This window comes from Pholis gunnellus (assembly GCF_910591455.1).
Source record: "Pholis gunnellus genome assembly, chromosome: 10".
Taxonomy (NCBI): Eukaryota; Metazoa; Chordata; class Actinopteri; order Perciformes; family Pholidae; genus Pholis; species Pholis gunnellus.
The window spans coordinates 11,905,787-11,925,738 of NC_136537.1; the positions used below are offsets into that span (position 1 = coordinate 11,905,787).

General features: G+C 42.1%; 1 protein-coding gene across 1 annotated transcript in view; it reads right to left on the minus strand.

Annotated features, from left to right (window-relative positions):
- LOC306701972 (uncharacterized protein) overlaps positions 1-19,952 on the minus strand; it is a 113,662-nt gene that overhangs the window by 15,508 nt on the left and 78,202 nt on the right. Inside the window, exons 3-8 of the mRNA XM_079167444.1 lie at positions 18,514-18,558; positions 13,026-13,060; positions 5,853-5,879; positions 5,741-5,767; positions 3,376-3,402; positions 2,397-2,423 (exon numbers count right to left, since the gene is read on the minus strand). Coding sequence (XP_079023570.1) covers positions 2,397-2,423; positions 3,376-3,402; positions 5,741-5,767; positions 5,853-5,879; positions 13,026-13,060; positions 18,514-18,558 — 188 coding nt within the window. The remainder of the gene's footprint in view (positions 1-2,396; positions 2,424-3,375; positions 3,403-5,740; positions 5,768-5,852; positions 5,880-13,025; positions 13,061-18,513; positions 18,559-19,952) is intronic.

Sequence of the window (19,952 nt, forward strand, 5' to 3'; positions counted from 1 at the left end):
TTAAACATTCAGACCAAAAGCTTTTCATTTGCTAACCTATCTAGTCATATCTACAAAAATGGACCCCGATGCCAAACCTCATTCACAAATACAGTAGCTTTAGGATCTGCAGGGTTTGTTTTGAACCAAGCCTGTGCCTCTAAGCGATACTCTGAGGTTTTTCGGCGGCAGACTTATCCAACGACATCCAAGCTCCAGAAGCCTCGTCCAAATACAATATTTACTATTTGGAAGAACTATGTAATGCTGAATGCCAAAAAGATTTAATTCTTGCACAAACTATCATCAACAAAATCTGAAGGGACAAGCTGGGAAACCAACTGGCGTACGCCTCGATAGGAGTCAAGAATTCCTGTTATGTTTCTGAGCCGCATCATAAATACTGTTCCGCTGGGCAGCCCTGTCAAATTTACACTCGATTTGTGCTCTGCTAAAAAAGAATAGTCATTCAGTCTCATTACAATACTCGTAACACACACTGTTATGCCATTATTGTCAGGCTCCAACTCTTAGAAGATTTATGAGTATACATCTATTTCTTATTATTATTCTGAAGCTCATTTAATGGTTATTTTCTAACGAAAGTTAGCAATAGCAATGACAAGCAGCAAGTGGCGACAAAAGCCTTTTTAAAGAGGTTTTTATGAACATTTTATAATGGCTCATATGGTTCTCATAATACAGGACACTGCCAATATGGAAATTACTGGCTAATTTGTGTTTTTTGTCCAGAATAGATTTTATATTAGTTTTTACTTGGTATGGCTATGGCAGTTAAAATATTTATATATTACATATATATATATATATTAGCTTGTGTTATCCATGTGACTTGTTTGAATTTAGGTGTATAAATATATATATATTCTATTCTTTTTCCCGATTCAGAAACTGCAACCACGGATACTTTTGTCAGTTGTCAATCATATATATTAATTATCCAAAATGTTGCATTAAGTTATCAATCAAGTGACTAATCATTTCTGTTCTACGTTATGTTTCTACAATGTATCATCCAAGGGAAAATGGAGAAACTTTGACAAAAAATCTTTTGAATCGTTGGGATTAAAACCCAAACAATGCATAAATTATCTCAGTAGCTATGTTTTTTTGCACGTGAGGAAATGTGACCTTGACCTGATATTATATTCTAAAAATAATCACACTACAAAAACATCATTCAGGATTCTTGACCTCTTCAAAGAGTCAAATCAAATGACCATGTAAAGCACAAGGGGGCTTATTTTCAAACCACAATGAATCAAACGGGAGATAATTACATATCTCATCGTGGGTGGAATGATATCACATGAAAAGACAACACTGACAACATGGACCAGATGCAGAGCTAGGTTACTCCGTAATATAAAGAAAACATAGTTTGGGTGAGACTAGATGGCAGCTTTGGCGCACCGCCCCAACCATTTGGTTTTGATGGTGACGTTTAAGTATTTCCATCGTTCTTTAATATCATAATTTCTCATCTCTGGCTTTGGAAATGTGGGCAACTCAAACCTCATCACAGGAGCCGAACTGCGTTGTTGGTGCAGTTGCTGGGGAAGCAGCCCAGGGTAAAAAATACTTTCTTTTGAGTTATTAAAAGTCCAAGTGGTGAATGTTATGTGGGTAGAACACAATGGGACAAAACTTGTGATTAGATGTGTTTTCACGTTTATCTGTTTGCCTGTGCACAATATCCCCCCAGCGTGACAACAGGGAAATGATGAGTAGTTTTTCAGATGTTGTAAAAACTCTACAATTTCCAATTTGTGATGGTCTGTTACTCTGTCTGGTCTGGGTTTAAATCTCAGATGCGTTGGTGTAGGTTTCTTCCTGCAGTCCTAAGACACTGTCAGTTGCACATACACGTGATAGATAGCTGCAGATGTTGCTTTTGGTTACAGCCAAGTAAAGTATCTGCATTGTTAGAGTGGTATCAATCTTTTCATTTGAATCTAAAAGTGTATTTCCCAAAATGCCAAACTTTTCTTTATAACTAGTGGCTTTTTGTCATTCAGACAAAGGCATTTTGTAAATGCTTGCTACAGCTTTAAGTAGATATGGACTTCGTGGTAAACTTGTAGTTCTTTCAAAATAAAATGTAAAGGGAAACTGCAAAGATTTGGAAAGTGGAAATCACAGTGTCTCATGACCTTAAAGGTAGGGGAAAAAAGAAGATTGGCAGAGACAGAGAAAGAAGACAAAAACTGTAAGGAAGATATACATGGAAGCTCATTTTTAAACTGCAAAGATTTGCTGAGGAAGAAAAAACAATGAAAGGAAAGGCCTTTTCAGCCAGGTCAACTGTAGAGAAGGAATAGCTTCTAAAATGCACATTAAACAGTCATAAACATCTCTTTTCACCTTCTCAGGCAAAGACAGAAAACATGACTTACCCTTGGTCCAACGTCTCCTTGATCACCCTGGGAGAAAAACAGGAAAATAACAATTGTCAGCAGCTATTAACACTGTAAAAGCACACAGGACGAGGCATATAATAAAATACTGCTACCGTAGAGCGGCGGCTGTGACAGAAAGGCTTAAAAACTAATACTTAAACACGGGAAGGAAGAGACTCAAAGGTCATCCGTCCCCAAACCAGCTCAGGAAGTCAACATGCATAAATCATTTGATAGACCACAATCTGACGGGACGGGATGGAAGTCAAAGTAGGAGCGCACGTGCTGGGGGTTATTGGTTCACTGATGAGGATTTTGAGTTCATGTTCTCATCACAGAGCTACTAGCGTGATTACATGAAGGGAGCCAATTTTCCAAACCCCAGCATCATCCGTCATTTGCAATCCCCGCTCATCAAACTGAATCCTGCTCTGACAGATGCTGTTTACTGCAGTTGTTCTTGTGGCTGCGTTTATCTGGACAATTTTCGCTCGAGTGCAAAAAACGTACACACACACACACACACACACACACACACACACACACACACACACACACACACACAAAGTGAGCCGTCAGTGCGTACACAAACGACCACATGCACGAGCCTCCTCTGCCAGCTCTTTCAGCTCTTACGGTCACTTACATGATCTCAGGCTGGGCAGAGGTTCACAGAGCGGGAAAAACATCTGGCTATCATCGAGCCCTGCAGAAGGCCTGTAAACCTGTTTAGTGCCTTGACGTGAGAATGTGCGGAGACATACGAGCTCCTGCACAACTACATGTAATCTATGGCTCGTTTGATGGGCGTGCAGTGAAAGCGTGAACGTGGGAGGGCTGCAGCGAACACCTGTGCGGTTGTGTGTAAGTGTGTGCGCATGCATTTCTGAAGCTGTCCCGCCTGTGAGAAATACGTCCATACAGCACAATCATTGACTTGTCTGGCAGGGCAGTCGAAGTCCATATTGAAGCATACCTTTTCTCCCTTGGGTCCGGCTAGTCCCTGTAGGAGGGAGGAGATAATCGGAGACAGTTGGTCAAGATAAATAATAAATCACACGAGCAACATGTACAGTGCAGTACATCTTAAACTGGCTGCTTGCAGGGAGCATTCAATCAAATGGTGGGGCGAGGCGGTAATGCAGCCGTGCCACTGAGACTTCTCAATCACAAGTCACTTCTGTCCGGACATATTTCACAATAAGAGCACCATATGACAGCATGCCTTTGAAGGCTTCTCTTTGTGAGATGAAAACTGTTTTGCTGAGAGATAAAACTGAAAGGGGCAACATGTTCCTTTGTTCGGGCGTCCTCTCAGAGGGGAAGGTACTTTAGACGTGGAATGCTGGAAACGCTAACTAAAAACACAGGGTCTAACACAACAGGCCCATGCACTCATGTATAGGCCAGACGCTGACACAAAGTGACACTGTGTGTTGGGCCTTTGACTTTGTCTCATGAACACCAGGCCCACAGATGAGCTGAACCCTGTCGGTGGGGCTGTGCCGTGCCCTCGTCTATCTGTCTGTCTGTCTGCCTGACTCAGTGGCACAAGGAGCCCAAGCGTGGCGGCACCACATACTGGGAGAACGACTGCCTCTGATCTCACCCGCCGCCTCTCTAAAAGCGACTACTGTGAGCAGATCTTACAGCCCAGACACTTTTCTCAATAACTCTATTCTTTAAACTGTCTATTCTTTCCACTCATCCATTCCTGTATTTCACACATTCTGCTTTTATTCAGTCTCCAAATCTGCCATGCAATCCGGTGTGAAGCCTTCCTCGCTGATTTGTTCCCCCTTTTCTCTCGTCTTCACTGTCTGGCAGACCTTTTTTCTGGACTGGAGCTCTAAATGTGTTGAGTACGGAGCTGAGAGGGGGGGGTCTGGTGCAGAGGATGAGCTGCAGTTTGTTAATGTGACTGGCTACATGATAACAAGCAGCAGCTTATCTCCTTCTCAGGGAATGAAGATATGGAGGAGCAGGAAGAAGTGACCTGCAGGTAGTAGTAGTAGTAGTAGTAGGTGTGTAATTATCATTGGGAGTTTTCAATTTCAGTTCAGCCTCTTTGATCTTCTGGTTCCCCTGGCAAATATACAGTCAGTCAAACATTGTTCAAATCAGACTAACTTTATTTTAAATTCTAGTTGAGATCCCAACATTTCTAAAGGGATCCAAAATGTTGAGCAACTAAATTTGGAAGTCTTCCTTTATTACAAACGTGTAGTTTTACCCTGGTTTTAATCTGTAATGCTTTTAGTAGGAATGTGAAATAACTTTGTGTCTATGCTTGCAAAAGGTATTATGTTAACAATGAGTCCATGAGTAAATGAATAAAAAGCTATTCTTCTATTATTCTATTTATTAGAAGTGGGAAAAATAAAAGGTTCCATTATTGACCTTGTTTTTATCTATATCCATGACACTGAATGTACTTCATCTCCTGATGAATCTCTTTTTCAGTTTATAGTTGTTGAACTCATTGTCAGTGTTCCTTTAAACTTGATTTATTGCTGTAGCATAACCCTCCGACTCCCCTGGCTGTCATCCAACAACAAATTAAACTGCTTTTATCCTTTATCCTCTTGTTTTCATCTCACCTAGCATCCCTTGTGTACTTAGGCGACTCTGGTCCCGTGGTATTTGTCACACCTGCTGGGGTTTTACAGCAGACGCTCTGCGATGGGGAGAGTCCTCTTTAAAGGACAGACTCAGCTTGAGGTCTCCTTTTGTAGGAAACAACAGCTTAATGTTGTTTGGAGAGGAGCTTTTCAAACAGCTCTCATTAAGCTGTGAGGGGGTTTACATTTCAGCAGATGACTCGTCCTCGTGGGCAAAGGAGGGGGGAGGTTAGAGAGGGTACTATAATGACTTTTTAAAGAGCCTCTCTGAGGTTATAAACCCTTTTCTCTCCCTCACTTTTCTCACTGGTGTGTAACCCATTCGCTCTGCTTCGCCTGTTTCCACGCTACACCTGGGTGTGTCTGGAGGGCGCGGCCGGGTTTCAGGGGAAGAGTGATGGATGGGACTCAGAGGTGAAGTGCAAAGGGGATTTCAGCACCCGGTTCAGTTGAGCCATGAGTCCCCCGTGGCTGCGAGCCCTCGGATGACTTAAGAGGTGGAACAAGAAACAAGACGGCTACCGGGTTTTTTTCACTCAGTTGCAATGTTCCCTTAGGAACCGGTAGAGATGATTGATGAAGTTTAGCAAACCATCACCTGTCTTACAGGCCACATACCCACCTGGATTGGCATGACATCTTTGCGAATGAATTGCTTCAGTGTAATTGATATGTGTTATTAAAAAAACCTAAAACAAGACAAGGTGTGTGATGGTGTACCTGGCTTCCTTTGGGACCCGGGAAACCCTGAGATGAGAAAAACAGAATTAAAATCAAACTATTGTGAGTCACTTGAGGCAAGTTTCACACAGTTCAATATGGGAATACTCACTGGTTTCCCATCCAAGCCAAGAGGACCCTGTTGGAGGAGAGATGGAGAAAAAGGCAAAAGAGAGCGACAAAGAACCATTAAATTACTATTTTGCCACTTTGGGAAATATGATTATTCACTTTCTTGTCATGAAATCGATGATGAGATTGATACCACTCTCAAGTCTCATAAACTAGAGCCTAGAAATGGTTAGCTTAGCTAATCACTGCGACTGGTAAGGAAACAATCTACATAACTCCAATAAAACCACCACATATTCTTGCACTTCAGCTTTGTACAGATATGTGTTAGTTAGTACACTTTTTTACAGACATAGGTATCAACCTCCTCATCTTACTCACAGAAAAACAGTGAATACATTTATTTCCAAAAAAAGTTAATCTAATCCTTCCAAAAACGTCTATTAGTCTGAGCAAAGAACATGATTAAGACATCATTTGTTTGAAATCCACTGACAACACTGTCTCCCTCCCCCAAAGCATCATAAACGGGCTGTTATTCATTAGTACTGTTATAATGTTTGAGTCTTTTCTCCGTATATCTGAGGAGACAATGTAAGTGATCTGAAGTTAGGAAAAACAGTTAAGTGGATTTGGCAAGACAAACGTTTCAAGGGAGGACAGTAAAAAGAGAGAAAACAACGGAGAGAAAACAGCTGCAAATATTGGATGAAAAAGTAGGAAAATAAAGAACTTTTTTTACAAATGTTCTATGTATATCCTGCCCCATTTAACTGTGTGTGTGTGTGTGTGTGTGTTTGTATGCACAAGTGAGACTCAAATAATGAGACGTTTCCAGGTGGTTTGTAATTATTCTAAGATTTAGAGTGTGGTGTCCAACATAATAGACTGGGTGGATTTTGTCCAGCTGTACTTACATTACATTACATTGTGGTGATGAGATACTCCAGCAGGCAGTTAAGTACTTTTAAAGTCCCCATCCAACCTCACCCTAGTGCTGAAACAGCAGTTGGAGTTGTCCACTTTGTTTACCTCTATAAAAACATTCGAGGAGTCATTGAACCTCCTCTGCAAAGCAACACTCAGTTCAAAGGCACAGACCTTTAGATCCCTATTTAAACATAAAGGAACAGTTGGATCAAACTTTCCTAAAACACTTAAATGTGATGTATGTAGCAAAGGCTAATGTTGACTTCCTCCTTAATGGCTGCACTCAAAGTTAAGCTAACAGTTTTTACAAGATCCCTTGAGTCGTGTTGCACAACCGTTCACAGTCCTGGTGGCTCTGCAGACTGGAAACCATCATTAACAATCGTCATCTCTGGCCTTGGATGGCTTTCACGAGTAGGGCTTTTCTCTTCATCTCCCTGTTTTACTGGCCCCATGGGTGCTATCCAACCTGAGGTCTCGTAGTGAAAACCTACCACAGTGTCGTCGCTGCCTGCTTTGATTGATGGACAGTGGGCAAGAGGAGAAGCCAGCAAGGAGGGAATGATACTTTGGAGACGCTCTCATTAATAGTGCCTGTGATCATTTGCTGCCCCTCTTTAGTCCTGTAATGTGACGGCTATGGCTGCAAACTCTCTTCAAAAGGGGAACTGGCTAGTCTGCGTAAAGGGGGTTATAAAAAGTACAGCAAAGCGTCCTTGAGGTTCCTGATGTCTTTTTGATATCAGGCCCCTTGTGAAATTAGCAGTGGGTGGCTGAGTTGGGGGTGGAACAAATGACTGGGACCAATCGGACGGCAATAATTTCACCCTGACAGTTGAGAGGAGTGTGTAGAGTAAGGATGTAATGCTGGATGCTACATACAGTACAGAACAGGTTGTAGTTCCACCACTCTATTAAATGCAGCCCGCTGCTTTCATCATGTCGGGCATGCAGGAGTAAGAATTTGAATGAGCCGACAAATGTCACAGTGAGTTTTCCCAGATATCTGTGTCCATGTCTCTGGATCTATGCATGTGTGTGTGTGTGTGTGTGTGTGTGTGTTTGTATGCAGGGATCTCTCTGCATCTGGCAGCGTTTATCAGCGGCCGGCTCCTTCAAGACTCGTCAGGACGAGCAGACGAGATGTACACGGTGAGGTCATCGGCTGCTGCAAAGTCTGATCCGGAGCAAAAACAGATTTATGGCTGCTAACAAGCCACACAGTGGCTCGTGAACAGAGGCGACTATAGCTGTGTGTGTCTGTGTGCAAGAGAGGTTCTTTACTTTTTCTCAACAGTAGAATCCTGTATCTAATATCTGGCGGTTAACAGTTTGCATACTTCAGAGGTATATAGTAGATACTGTAACCTATGACAACCATAGGTATCCAATATGTGGAAGAAAATAAGACCCAGAATTATCTGCCTGGAGCTATAACTCAACCAACAAGTCCAGGAAGCTCTTCTACGACTGATTACATGAGATACTTTAAAATATGAGCCTTAAAATCCTTAAATCAGCAACACAGCTCAGAAGGAACTTTTAGTGAAAAATGGGCCATTAGGGTTTTTATGAATGAGAATAAGAGTCGGGAACACTTGGAGCCAGGGGAAATTGGATTTTGACATATTCTGTGCTTTTCTGTCTCTACAGCTGCATTGTTATACTGCACACCGTGTGCCGGTGTAGTACACGCCTACAGTACACAAAAGTCTGCGAGGCAGGAAGAGCTGGAAAACAGGCAGAAACAAAAAAAAAGCCACTCGTAAAATCTCTCCGTCTCAAACAACAAATAGATCAGGTCGCAGAATAAAAGGACGGATAGAGGAACATAGAAAAAAAAGGAGCTTAATGTTGTGTATTTCTAGTCTACAGCGCTATCTTGACCTGCAGCGTCCCTCAGTAGATACAAAAATGTAAAGTTTTGACTCAGCATTCCCACCAATTAGATGGCTTTTAAACACATTTCTGGAAAATAACTTGGCCTGCAGGGGGGCATATGTCTGAGTCTATGTTTGTGTGTGTGTGTGTGTGTGTGTATGTGCATGCTCATACATGTGTGTGCCTTAGTCCCAATGAAACATGGCGAGGGGTGTCTCTGCTGTCTTTATTGTACTCCCTATGGTGCAGACTGGTAATTATCCAGCGCGGTGTAATTGCTGAGGATGCTGCGTGAAAACTTGGTGTCTGCACATCAGAGCAGACGTCTCAGCTAGAAACACACATGGTAGTGTGTCGCACACATTAGACTCAATGGGCTCAATTAAGAGGCGTCAAAATTAAGGACGATGGTGAGAGTGAGCGAACCCTTTCCACTCCCCTGGTTCTACTTTCCTCCTTTGACACCATTATCTTTTCCTCTCTCGCAGTGGTCCACCAACCCTCTGGTGAATATGTTTCTGCACCCTCTTCTGTTTACTGTCACATGACATTTGCCTTCTTAAAGAAATAGTGGCTGCATCCAGAACCAAAAAGCCCCATAAAGCATACCAGAGTGCTGTGTGTTTGGGACAGAACATTACTGACATGTTGTCGGGTGACTGTCTGGCTTTAATCTGCACTCAGCGGCCTGGAAGGCTGAACAATAGAGGCCGTGGCCTTTTTCTGCTGAGTGAGGGCCGCTGTCTTTCACAGGCTGGCACTTTTGTGTAAACACGCCAGTGGCTGGACATTCAAATGAGAATCAACTGGTGTGTGTTTACCCCTCTGCACTGTTCTGTCAGCCTGCTTGATTTTGATTGTTTGACAGTGGGAAGGCTCTTTTTCTGAAAGTCAAACCTCTCGCCTGTGATTTATGAGAGGAAGAAGTGACGGGGGTTACATGAGGAGAAAAAACATACATCAGCACGCACAAACGCGCACACACACTTATGGCGTTATGCTTGAGATACACATGGGCCGCATGTCATTAACACTGTTTATCACATAACTAATGCTTCAATGGAAGTGGACTGCTGCATGCATTAGTCTGATGAACCTACCAACTGTTAGACATGTGTATGCCGCCTGATTGAGGTGCAGCACATGCACACTCACACACTGGCAACCCGGCACACAGGTGTGCACATAGCTTATGTGACGACTGGCTCTGTGGTGGAAGAAGTATTCAGATCTTTTACTCCTCAGACTGAGGAATTCTCATTTTTTGTTTGGTGCATAACAGTAAAAGTAGTAATGCTACAGTATAGAAATACTCTCAGGTCTTGCATTAAAACATTGTATTTCTAAAAGTAAACACACTCATTATGCAAAATGGCTCGTTTCAAAAAGATATGATGCCACTGATTATAATTATTGATGCATTGATGTGTACATCATTTTAATGATGCAGTCGGTAAAGGTGGGACTAGTTGCAGCCAAATTACTTCATATACTGCTGGAAAACAGGGATTAATTACGTCTTTAAAGTGACACATCTTAATTCATGTATTGATTATATTTTGTATCATAAATCTCAATCGGCAAAGTAACTAAAGTTGTTAAATAAATGTAGTGGAGGAAAAAGTGCACTATAAAGTATTTGAGTCAATGCACTTACTTACTTTCCACCACTGCGGTTATGTTTATACTGATGAATTGTGTGTTAATGTGTACAGTCACAGAATTGAGAGTCCTGCTTGCTGAGGGTTAAAGGCTTGAATTGTGTTGTATTGTGCTGAGACGTCATTGCAAGAGTGATAGCAAGGGAAAAGTGCTGTAAAGCGATCTCACTGTTTGTTTTAACAATGGAAAAATGAAGAAAGAAAAAGTTGCTGGCACAACACCAGTAAGCACCGCGCTGCCCTCCGGAAACTGACTTGACTCAATCGTGTTAATGTGCGTATGCCCCTCTCCATATGAGCAGTCCATTATGAGCAGTTATTGGTGTGAAAACATATCACACACAGACCGCTGATCACTTCCACAGCTCTGGCCTTTGTTACAGAGATCTACATAAACTATGGGTGGTTGGATGGAGTTCACTCACATCTGCACATATGGACACAGATACACAAACACTGCTACCCGACTGGAAGAATGTGCCTTTTTAAGCCACAGTGTTTGAAACTTGATCATCTCTGCTGCTAAAATGAAAGAATGTGCTGTCCATGTTTATTGCCATTATGATTAATGTACCGTTGCTTCACTGTTACCTCATACAGCTTCTTTAGACATCATAACAGGGCTCTCATATGAGGACTATGCAGATTCATTATTATGGCGACTAGACCTGGAAGGATTACCCAGATTATACACCTCACATGACATAATTGAATTAAGCAGACGTTGTAAAGTCAAAAACAGCATGTGCAACAACTTTGGGATTTCTAGTGACGACAGTGACAACGATATATAGAGTCACAGGCAAACAAACACAAATGTGCACACACTTCTCTGTGCGCTCGGCCCACCTGTGTGTAATTAGCAGCAGGCATTTCCCGTCAGGAGGGCTGAGCAGTGCCAGGCAGACTGGGAATCTGACTGGGAGCGAGCCCCATGGGTAATGAACTTCCCAAAATTCCCAGTGAGACAACGACACAACCAACAAGACACCGTGGAACACAACACCGGGGGGGGGGGGGGGACTACTGCGGGTCGTCGTGGTAACCAGACAGAGGGAGGGGTGGGGGGGGTCACACGATAGCGGGACAGAGCGTCTCGCTGAACATGTAACACGCTCACACTGAGAGCCTGCACATGCTAATGTTTGCATGCAGACGTCCAGGTCTGAGGAATCCATCTGCTCATGCAAGCCGAGCTCCTGAATGATGAGGGTGTATCTGTATCAGACGAGGAGCATTTGACGATGGCTACGCCACAAATCAGCAACGGAGCAGTGAGACGTCTCATCGCAGCATGAGTCTAACCGGCCACAAGAGGCCGCTGTATCTCTGGATATCACAAGAACTGAATCTCAGTCTATGGTATGCATCACTGGTGGAGATCCAGTGGTGGAGGAAGTAGTCCGATCTTTTACTTCAGTAAAAGTAGCAACACTACAGCACAAAGATACGTGATTACAAGTGCATTCAATGTTTTACTTAAGTATCAGGATGCAGTTCAGAGTGATATACTGTATATAATACATCACTGGATTGCCGTTACTGTTGCATTACGTCACATTAATGTTGCAGCTGGTGAAGGTGAGACTCATTTTAATTACCTTATCTACTGCTAGGTACCTGTCCTTTGTATTAATACATGCTACTTCATTCGTTGATTGTATTTATAGTTTAAATCATCAAAGTAACTGGAGACTAAAGCTATTAAATAAATGTATTGGAGTAAAAGTACAATATTTTCCTTTGAAATGTGGGGAAGTAGAAGTGTAAAGTAGTATAAAGTGGAAATACTCAAGTAAAATTGTACTTAAGTACAGTAGTGAAGTTACATTCCACAAACAGTGATCTGCTTTGCATTCAGAAGTCATGGATGTTCCCAGTAATTGCATTTAGTTTTCATGTATTATGTATTATGCATTTTATTATGTATGTATTATGCATCGGTTTATGGCTTTTATGATTCTCTCCTGATTTCTATAATGCCTATATGTATTCATATTCTTTTATCTCTCGGGGCATGTGCAATATCTTACATATCTTTTTCTACTGCTTTGTTGTACCCCTGTTGTCTTATTGACTGTATTGTTTTTAGCTGGCTGCAGCTGTGTGCAGCACTACTGTCCAAGCAAAATATCCCCTTAAGGACAATAAGGTATATCTTCTCTTACATTGTTCAAACATTAGTAAACCCATTTAAAAGCTGAAAGCCATAATTTGTGCCTTGCGGATGAATGTTTTACATTTTCCTTGGTATGGTTGACACTTCAGTTTACAGATGACATCTTCACAAGATCTGTATTTATGTTTACTGCTCTTCATGTTTACTCATTGTCACACGTGTGCTAAATATGTTTTATGACACTATTTCATGCCTTGAGTCAGGAAGTTGAAATGTTTCAAATTGCCTGTGGAAAATAAAAGACTTGTTTCATTTTACCAATGGGCGGTCTATGTGTCTGTTTGTGCTTAAATACAACTGTATTTGAGTCATTTATCAGTCATGGGGCAGGATGCATCATCAGTGAGGAGCAAATGTTGAAGGAAGCATGAAGAGGCAAGTAACCGGGCGACGATTCGAGTAAATGTAATTTTTTCAAAATGTGCAGAGAGGAAAAAACAGAGAAAGGCGAAATGAAGCTGCAGGAAAATTAGCAATAAATCCAGAGAAGAAAAAGGAACGGAAACAGAGATGTGATTGGGTGAATTGAAGAGTGACAGGATGAATAACAAATCAAATTTACCGGGTATCCATCCCGTCCAGCCTTGCCCTGGTGAGGTTAGAGATTAAAGCATGAAGCATCGAGACAGGTTAGAACAGAAACCAACAGCTGTATATATACATACACTAATCCAGGTCACAAGACCTGGTACACTTTACTCTAAAGTATTAAATGGAACACAGGATCATGGTTCAGTTTGTACTGGTTTGTACAAAGAATTTATGAAAGAACTAAATGACTCTATATAAATTTGAAGCTGGAATTAATGAAGATTGACTGCAAGCTTAACTTTACACTACAGTATGTTTACAGTGCAAACGTTTTGGCTCCTCATTTGCTTACAAACACGAGCACATATTGGATTTTTGTTTGATTGTGTAATTAGAAAACAAATCGCCATCTACATTGTTTTCGAGTTATTTTTGGCGGCTTCAAGTCGATAAACTTTACTCTGACAAATTGTTCTGACAGCAGACTTCGCATTACCACACGTTCTCTTCGCCTTTTTGTGCTCGAGGCTAGATTTTGGGTGCGTCCAGGAAGATAAATAATAAATTGTTTCATGCACACTTAGGGTAAACCAGCTGCACAGACCATTTTCTCTCAATGTATAGGGTGCGCCGGTGCATCAGTCCTGTGCCATATGCGAACAAAATAATTCAAATAAAAAAATAAATATATAAAATAAAATCAGAATAGGGTCACAGGCAGGTAACAGCTTTTACTTTTAAAAAGAAGAAATCTTAGTGTATGTGTGTGTTTTATCTGCTGTGTGTGTGTGTGATAGACTGTCAGCAGGAGTTATAGTCCCAGAGAGGGGAATACGTTAAGCCACCACTCCCAAACCATCACCATGAAACACACACACACACACACACACACACACACACACATACAAGCAGCACACACACATGCACACACCCATTACTCCCTAGGTGGTCCATTTGTTGCCGCGCTTTGTGGATGCACATGTGTGAGTGTGTCTGTGACAGTTTGTCTGTCCGTGTGTTCATGTTTTACTGCTGTGAGAGAAAAACCATAGTTTGTACACTGAAGGATAACATGTGTAGTAGTAGTAGTGTGTGTATGCGAGTGTGAAAGTAATGTAACCTCTAACAGATCTATGTTCAATAACTCATTAGTTGATTTTAATACTACCTGGATGAGATGAAATTGTACTTACGGGCAGTCCTGCAACACAAAAAGAGAAATCAGGCATTAGAATATATACTCTCTACATCTGACACATGAAGCACAGCGTGTGAGAGTTATGGTAACCTTTGGTTTGTACAGCAATCAATTCCTCGGAAAAGTGGTGAACAACAAAACAACTGCGAAGGCAATGTGGTTTGTTAGATGATGACTGTAATTAACCATCTAAATATGGTACAGAACAAGCTCATTAGAGCTGCTGCCAATGGAGTTTGTGGGGAACCCGTTATGATAAACAGACTTCTGCATAATGGGCCATGTTTTGCATTAGGGCATGAAGTCATGTCAAAACTTTGTTTCCTAAGAAGATATGGGTGTACCAGATGGAGGACAAACAGTGAACAGTGAACAGTGAAAAGGTCGGGGGTGTGCTGGCAGAGTGTGCGTCCCTTGAAAGTATAAAAAAAGATGTCTCCGAGATTTCTCCGGGGCAGTCTTTCAGATCTGATTGAAATTCTCGGATGTTGAGCCTCAGCAGCAAAATGTACATTCTGCTTTTCTTACTTAGCCTAACCAAAAACAACAGTAATGATCAAAAGACTCCACTCGTTCTCAGTGGTCTTAATGTAATATTCTTATAAAAAGCACTCTCTTAAAAGTCCGAGGCCGAGGGCACAAATAAACCACCCAAACCCCTACAAAGTGAATATATCAGTTTGCCATTCAAATATTCTATATTAATAATTGGTTCATATTTATCTGATCTAAATTCAAAAACAATCATGATGCTGATTTATGTGATTGTTAACACAATTACAGTGCATGGCACGATTTGGAGGTATGCCACCACTGCAGTCCTGGTACAACAGAGCTCATCAGCATGGATGCAACACTAAACATCGACATAAACTCAGGGAGATTGAAAACAGACCTCCTCTGGGGGAAAGTGGGCTATTTGTGGTGTTTTGTTACCATTTAAACGTCTAAAAAGTCGTGCTAACGTGACCAGAATATATGTGAGCCTTAAAGTTTGCTGATTGATTCATGGGAAAGGGAACTTTTGGGATAAGAGTTGTAGAAAGAGGGATGAAAAAATGGAGGTGGTTGGGGGCGAGAGGTGAAAAGGGAAAGAGGAGAGAGGTGTTGAAGTTAATGAGGTATGAAGACCAAGTCAATCAAATGTAGCTGCGTCTAGACGCGGGGACAAGGACCCCATGGGCCAGACAGTTAGGTAAACAAATGCACTGGTTGGAGAGCCGCCGTGAGACCGGCTTTAACCATTGAACTTAAGACAGGTGTGTGTGAGTGTGGACACTTATGAGAAAGAAAGAGACAGGGAATGAGAGAGAGAGAGAGAGAGGTAAACAGAAGAGAAAACCAAGTAAAAGAGCAAACTGAAGAATAAAATAGTGAGGGTTGATGCAGGAGACATCAACACTGCTCTGTCTGCTCGCTTTCCTGTTATTCAAGTTTGTGTTTCTGTTTCTTTTCTCCGCTTTGATTTGTTATTCTGAGAGAACGGGACAAACCTCTCTTCTGGTCTTGTAAAAAGTTGTCCCGGAGTCATCGGATAGAGGATGGTGCCACCTACCCCCGCACAATGTAACCCAGGCTGCAACGTGAGGACGTCAACAGTAAACAACAAGAGACACGACCTAAGCAGAACCACACATTCAGGATGCAGGCCATCCTGCGATGAATAACGAGTAGCCAATGGGTGTCCTATTTTGGGAGAAACCTCAACAGAGAGCCTTCCCGTAATAATAATCCTCCAAAATACACGACACCCTGATTAAAGCACAGTCATGTATTTGTCCTGGTGATCGCCTGGTTGAATCAAAGACCTCAGAGGCCTTTCTGTTGATTAGAGGTTGAATAATTAGGAGGATATGGGGATTTATAGGGAACGTCTGGTGATACCCTGTATTTAGTTTATTGTCAAGAAATCCCATGAAAATGGAAAAGCCAACTACCATTGTTGTCTAAAAACTGTTAAAAACACATCAGTGAGCCACAATGTTGCACTGGGTCAACCCCACGTACATTGTCATGCCACCCTACAAATACAATTTAATTTCTGCTTGAGTAATGTTTGCTAAAAAACTACAGTTCCGGGCTTACTGAGCCTTTTTGAAATGGAACTATATATTTGTGGTTTCTATTTAAAGATGTATGTCTTCAGTAGGACTCAATTGGCACTGACTGGTACTGAGAGCCACAGTCAGGCTACAGAAGTGAAAACATTTAAAAAGACTGACTAACTGGTTTTAACCTTTTCATGGGCGTTGTTGACAATAACAAAAAAACAAAATAGTCTTATCCTTTGTCACAATAGAGTCGGGATTGTTGGGACCATGTGGTTGAGACAAAGAGAAAGGCCGGCATGGGATTTTGAAAGCCTAGATTGTGAAAAATGTCACCCGAGTGTCAGATTTTGTTCGTACCACAACACTGGTGCCTCATTGGACGAGAGCCACGGGAACCCCAGGGAGTCCCTGTGACAAGTAAGAGGCTTTTGTTTGGGCAGAGAGCGGTCGTAGTGTGTTTGTTACCTCGTTTGTTTTGTTTTTAAGTTTAACTGTACTGTTACCGTGTATTGTGTATGTCACGGAGTCCAGTTCAGTGCTGTGAAACATAATTGTTGTGCTGCTGCTGTAATAGTGCTGTTCCACACTTTTGAGCTTTGTTGTGTTTAAATCCGCCACCACGAGTAAAGTCGGTAAACTGTACTTTATTACTTAAAGGTCTGCGGTGGACGAGCCTTAAATTCGCGCGTCGGGCTTCTGTGTGATAGAGTTACAGTTACTGTACTTAACTGCTGCGGTGAGGATTTGCCTTATTTTGAGTGCTTTCTTCTTCTTTTCCTTTCAAACTAACCCCCCCCCCCACACACACACGTATACACACACACACATATACGCCTTTACGCTTATTTCATACACATGTAGCGTGTAAGTGCGGCCTTCATTGTGTCTTATTCCCCCATTAAATAATCGCTGCCTAATAATCACTTACTTGACATCTTGCACTCTCTCTCTTTTTCTTCCCCCCTTCTTCCACACACACACACACACACACACACACACACACACACACACACACACACACACACACACACACACACACACACACACACACACACACACACACACACACACACACACACACACCCCTCACAACGTGATTGTTTGTTGCTTTTAGGTAGTACTTGTACAATAGATGTTTGTTTATTTATAATATTATAAATTTTTTTATCAGTATTGTTAAAGATAAATAAACTCTGTTATAGCTTTAAAAAGCAGTTTTCTATGATTATTTTGTGGATGTGTGTTGTGATAATCGCTGGTTGTTATAATGCTCTGAATGTGTAGTAATACTTTGACTATTGACATTTTGAGTGAACACCGATTTTAAAACTTAATTTATAGTTTGGTTATTGGTCCCTGATCCCAGGGTGCTGCCCCGTTATTATCAATATGTTAATAACCCTATTGATATTAACAGTTTTATTAATGTCAACGATTTAATTTTCATACTAATAACCGAACCCAATCCTACCAGATGCCAACAGAAAATAAAAATAAATAAAAGGCGCTAAAACAGCTTGTAAGATTTAATTTCAAATAAACTGTACTGCTTTGAAAGAGTGAGTTAACTTCAGAAAGTATCTTGGTGCGCTAAGTAGAGCATTAAAGTTACGGGTGAGCGGTCACGTAGTCAACATCTTCACAGGAACAGATCTCATCAACTAAATATCCACAACAATGAATCACAACCAGACTGGAAGTGTTCCCACCTGACACATATCCTGCAGAACAACTACAGTCCTGCAGGTTTTCGATAAAATCGTCTGACAGTGTTGCGCAACAGTGTTGTGGAGTCAACATTTAAAAATGAGGGTGACTCTGTCATGACGACCCCTTGAGTAACAGGAGTTATGTCTTTTTCTCTGCGCTGTTTTGGTTCCTCGATGAGTGTTTTTACGGTCTGGGAGGAAAGACAAAGCAACAGAATGATGGCGGGGTAGTGATGTTGGCAAGGGAGAATCTCATTAGGCCCGCACTACTGCAGCTGCTACCGCTCAACGAGAACGACTGACATCTGGGCAAAGTTAGTGCAACCACATGGCCACGGTTTGCGCTTATGTCTGCGCAGATAGGGAGGGACAGGGAGAAGGGCCAACTGTAGCCCATCGTCCCTCGGCCTGACTCGTGGGTCACTGCTTTTACCAGCCCTCGAACTTATCCAGTCGCCCAGGAGAAGCGAGTGAGACAGGGAGGAGGGAGACAAAGAGTCTTCCAGGAAAAGAGAGAAAGGGAGATACGAACAAAAAAAGCAGGTGGCGAGCGTCACTTACCAGGTTCCCCTCTTCTTCCCATCCTTCCACGCTTTCCTGGAGGCCCTGGGAAAACACACGGACAGAGCATTAAATCACCCAAATCAGCACTGCACGGATGAGTAGAGAACAAGCGAGCATCACTTGCCGTTTCACTGCTGGTGGTCATGTGTTGCCTGGCATTAACGTTGTGTGAGCTGGCACAGTACTGAAAAATCTGTGCTTAAGTGACGAAAGGAAGGTTTCAGATGCTAGCAACAAAAACAAAGTGACAACAAAGATCCCGTCACACTCAGAACCAAATGTACGGTTTTATGTCAGACCGAACGACCCGGACCTTCAGGCGTATCTAAGAACAGATCCGCATTCCGGCTGAACATCGGGTTCATCAGACTCATTGCTCTCTGCCTCTGACCCTGCAGCGATGCAGCTGCACCATCACCTTTCCCGCTGAAAGGATTTATGCTGTTGATGGAGAAGTCTGGTAAAGTTGTGAAGAATAGCAGAAGACCTGTTGTGAAACCAGGAGATGATGTGGCCCCGAGTCTGAGTCTCAGACCTCATGCTGCCACAAGAACCATGAATCATTTCTACACCGCCACAGCTCTGCGTCAGTGTCTGCATGGTTGTTTAACAGAAGTATTGTTTTAAGAGATGTGCAACTGACTAAACCCCAAAAAAAAGAAAGGTTGTCCACCTTAAGGTCAACAACTGCAACAAGGCACGGCAGGACAAGCGTTAGATTTCTCCACATGCTGAAGCTGTGTTCATGGTGCTGCTGTGAGCACTTTGGAGGGTCATCATGTCTTTTTCAGCATTTCTTATCTTGTAACCACTGACCATCATATTGATTTGTGTTGCTTGTCCATTTTCATGTGTCTTAACAAAGACATCAGAATGAAACAACTGTTACATTGTCCCTTATCATGCTGCTCTATCCTGCTGTATAAGAACAATTCAGATCTCTTATTTCCATGTCCTGTATTGACTTTTTTCCCGTGACTTAAAGCTTTAACTTGATTTATTTGGCATGATGTCCTTTATATTTAATCCCATTTTACAGGGTTCATTCATAACAAGTCAATCAAAGAGTTATCAAACAACATGAAGCTAATGAAAGATAGCTACAGTCATTTCAGACAGCAGAATATACAGTCGCCTGCCAGAATTGAGCAGCTTGAGGTAGACAAAGACCCATTGTTTCAAAGGTGTCACCATAGTAAAATGCACGTGTAAGGAATGAAAGCTTGAGAGCTAAAACAACAGCAACTAAACCTTCTCCTTGGCCTGAAACCCTCCTGCAGGTAACACCTTACTTCTCTTTCTTTCCATGCGCCCCCTCCCACACTCATATAACTCACTGAAACAGGAACCATACTGGGTACCGTTCCTGATGCTAAATGGTTGTGGCTGCAGACATGTTTTCGCTATTGTCATTATTGGAGTTGTTGTAGTGGCCT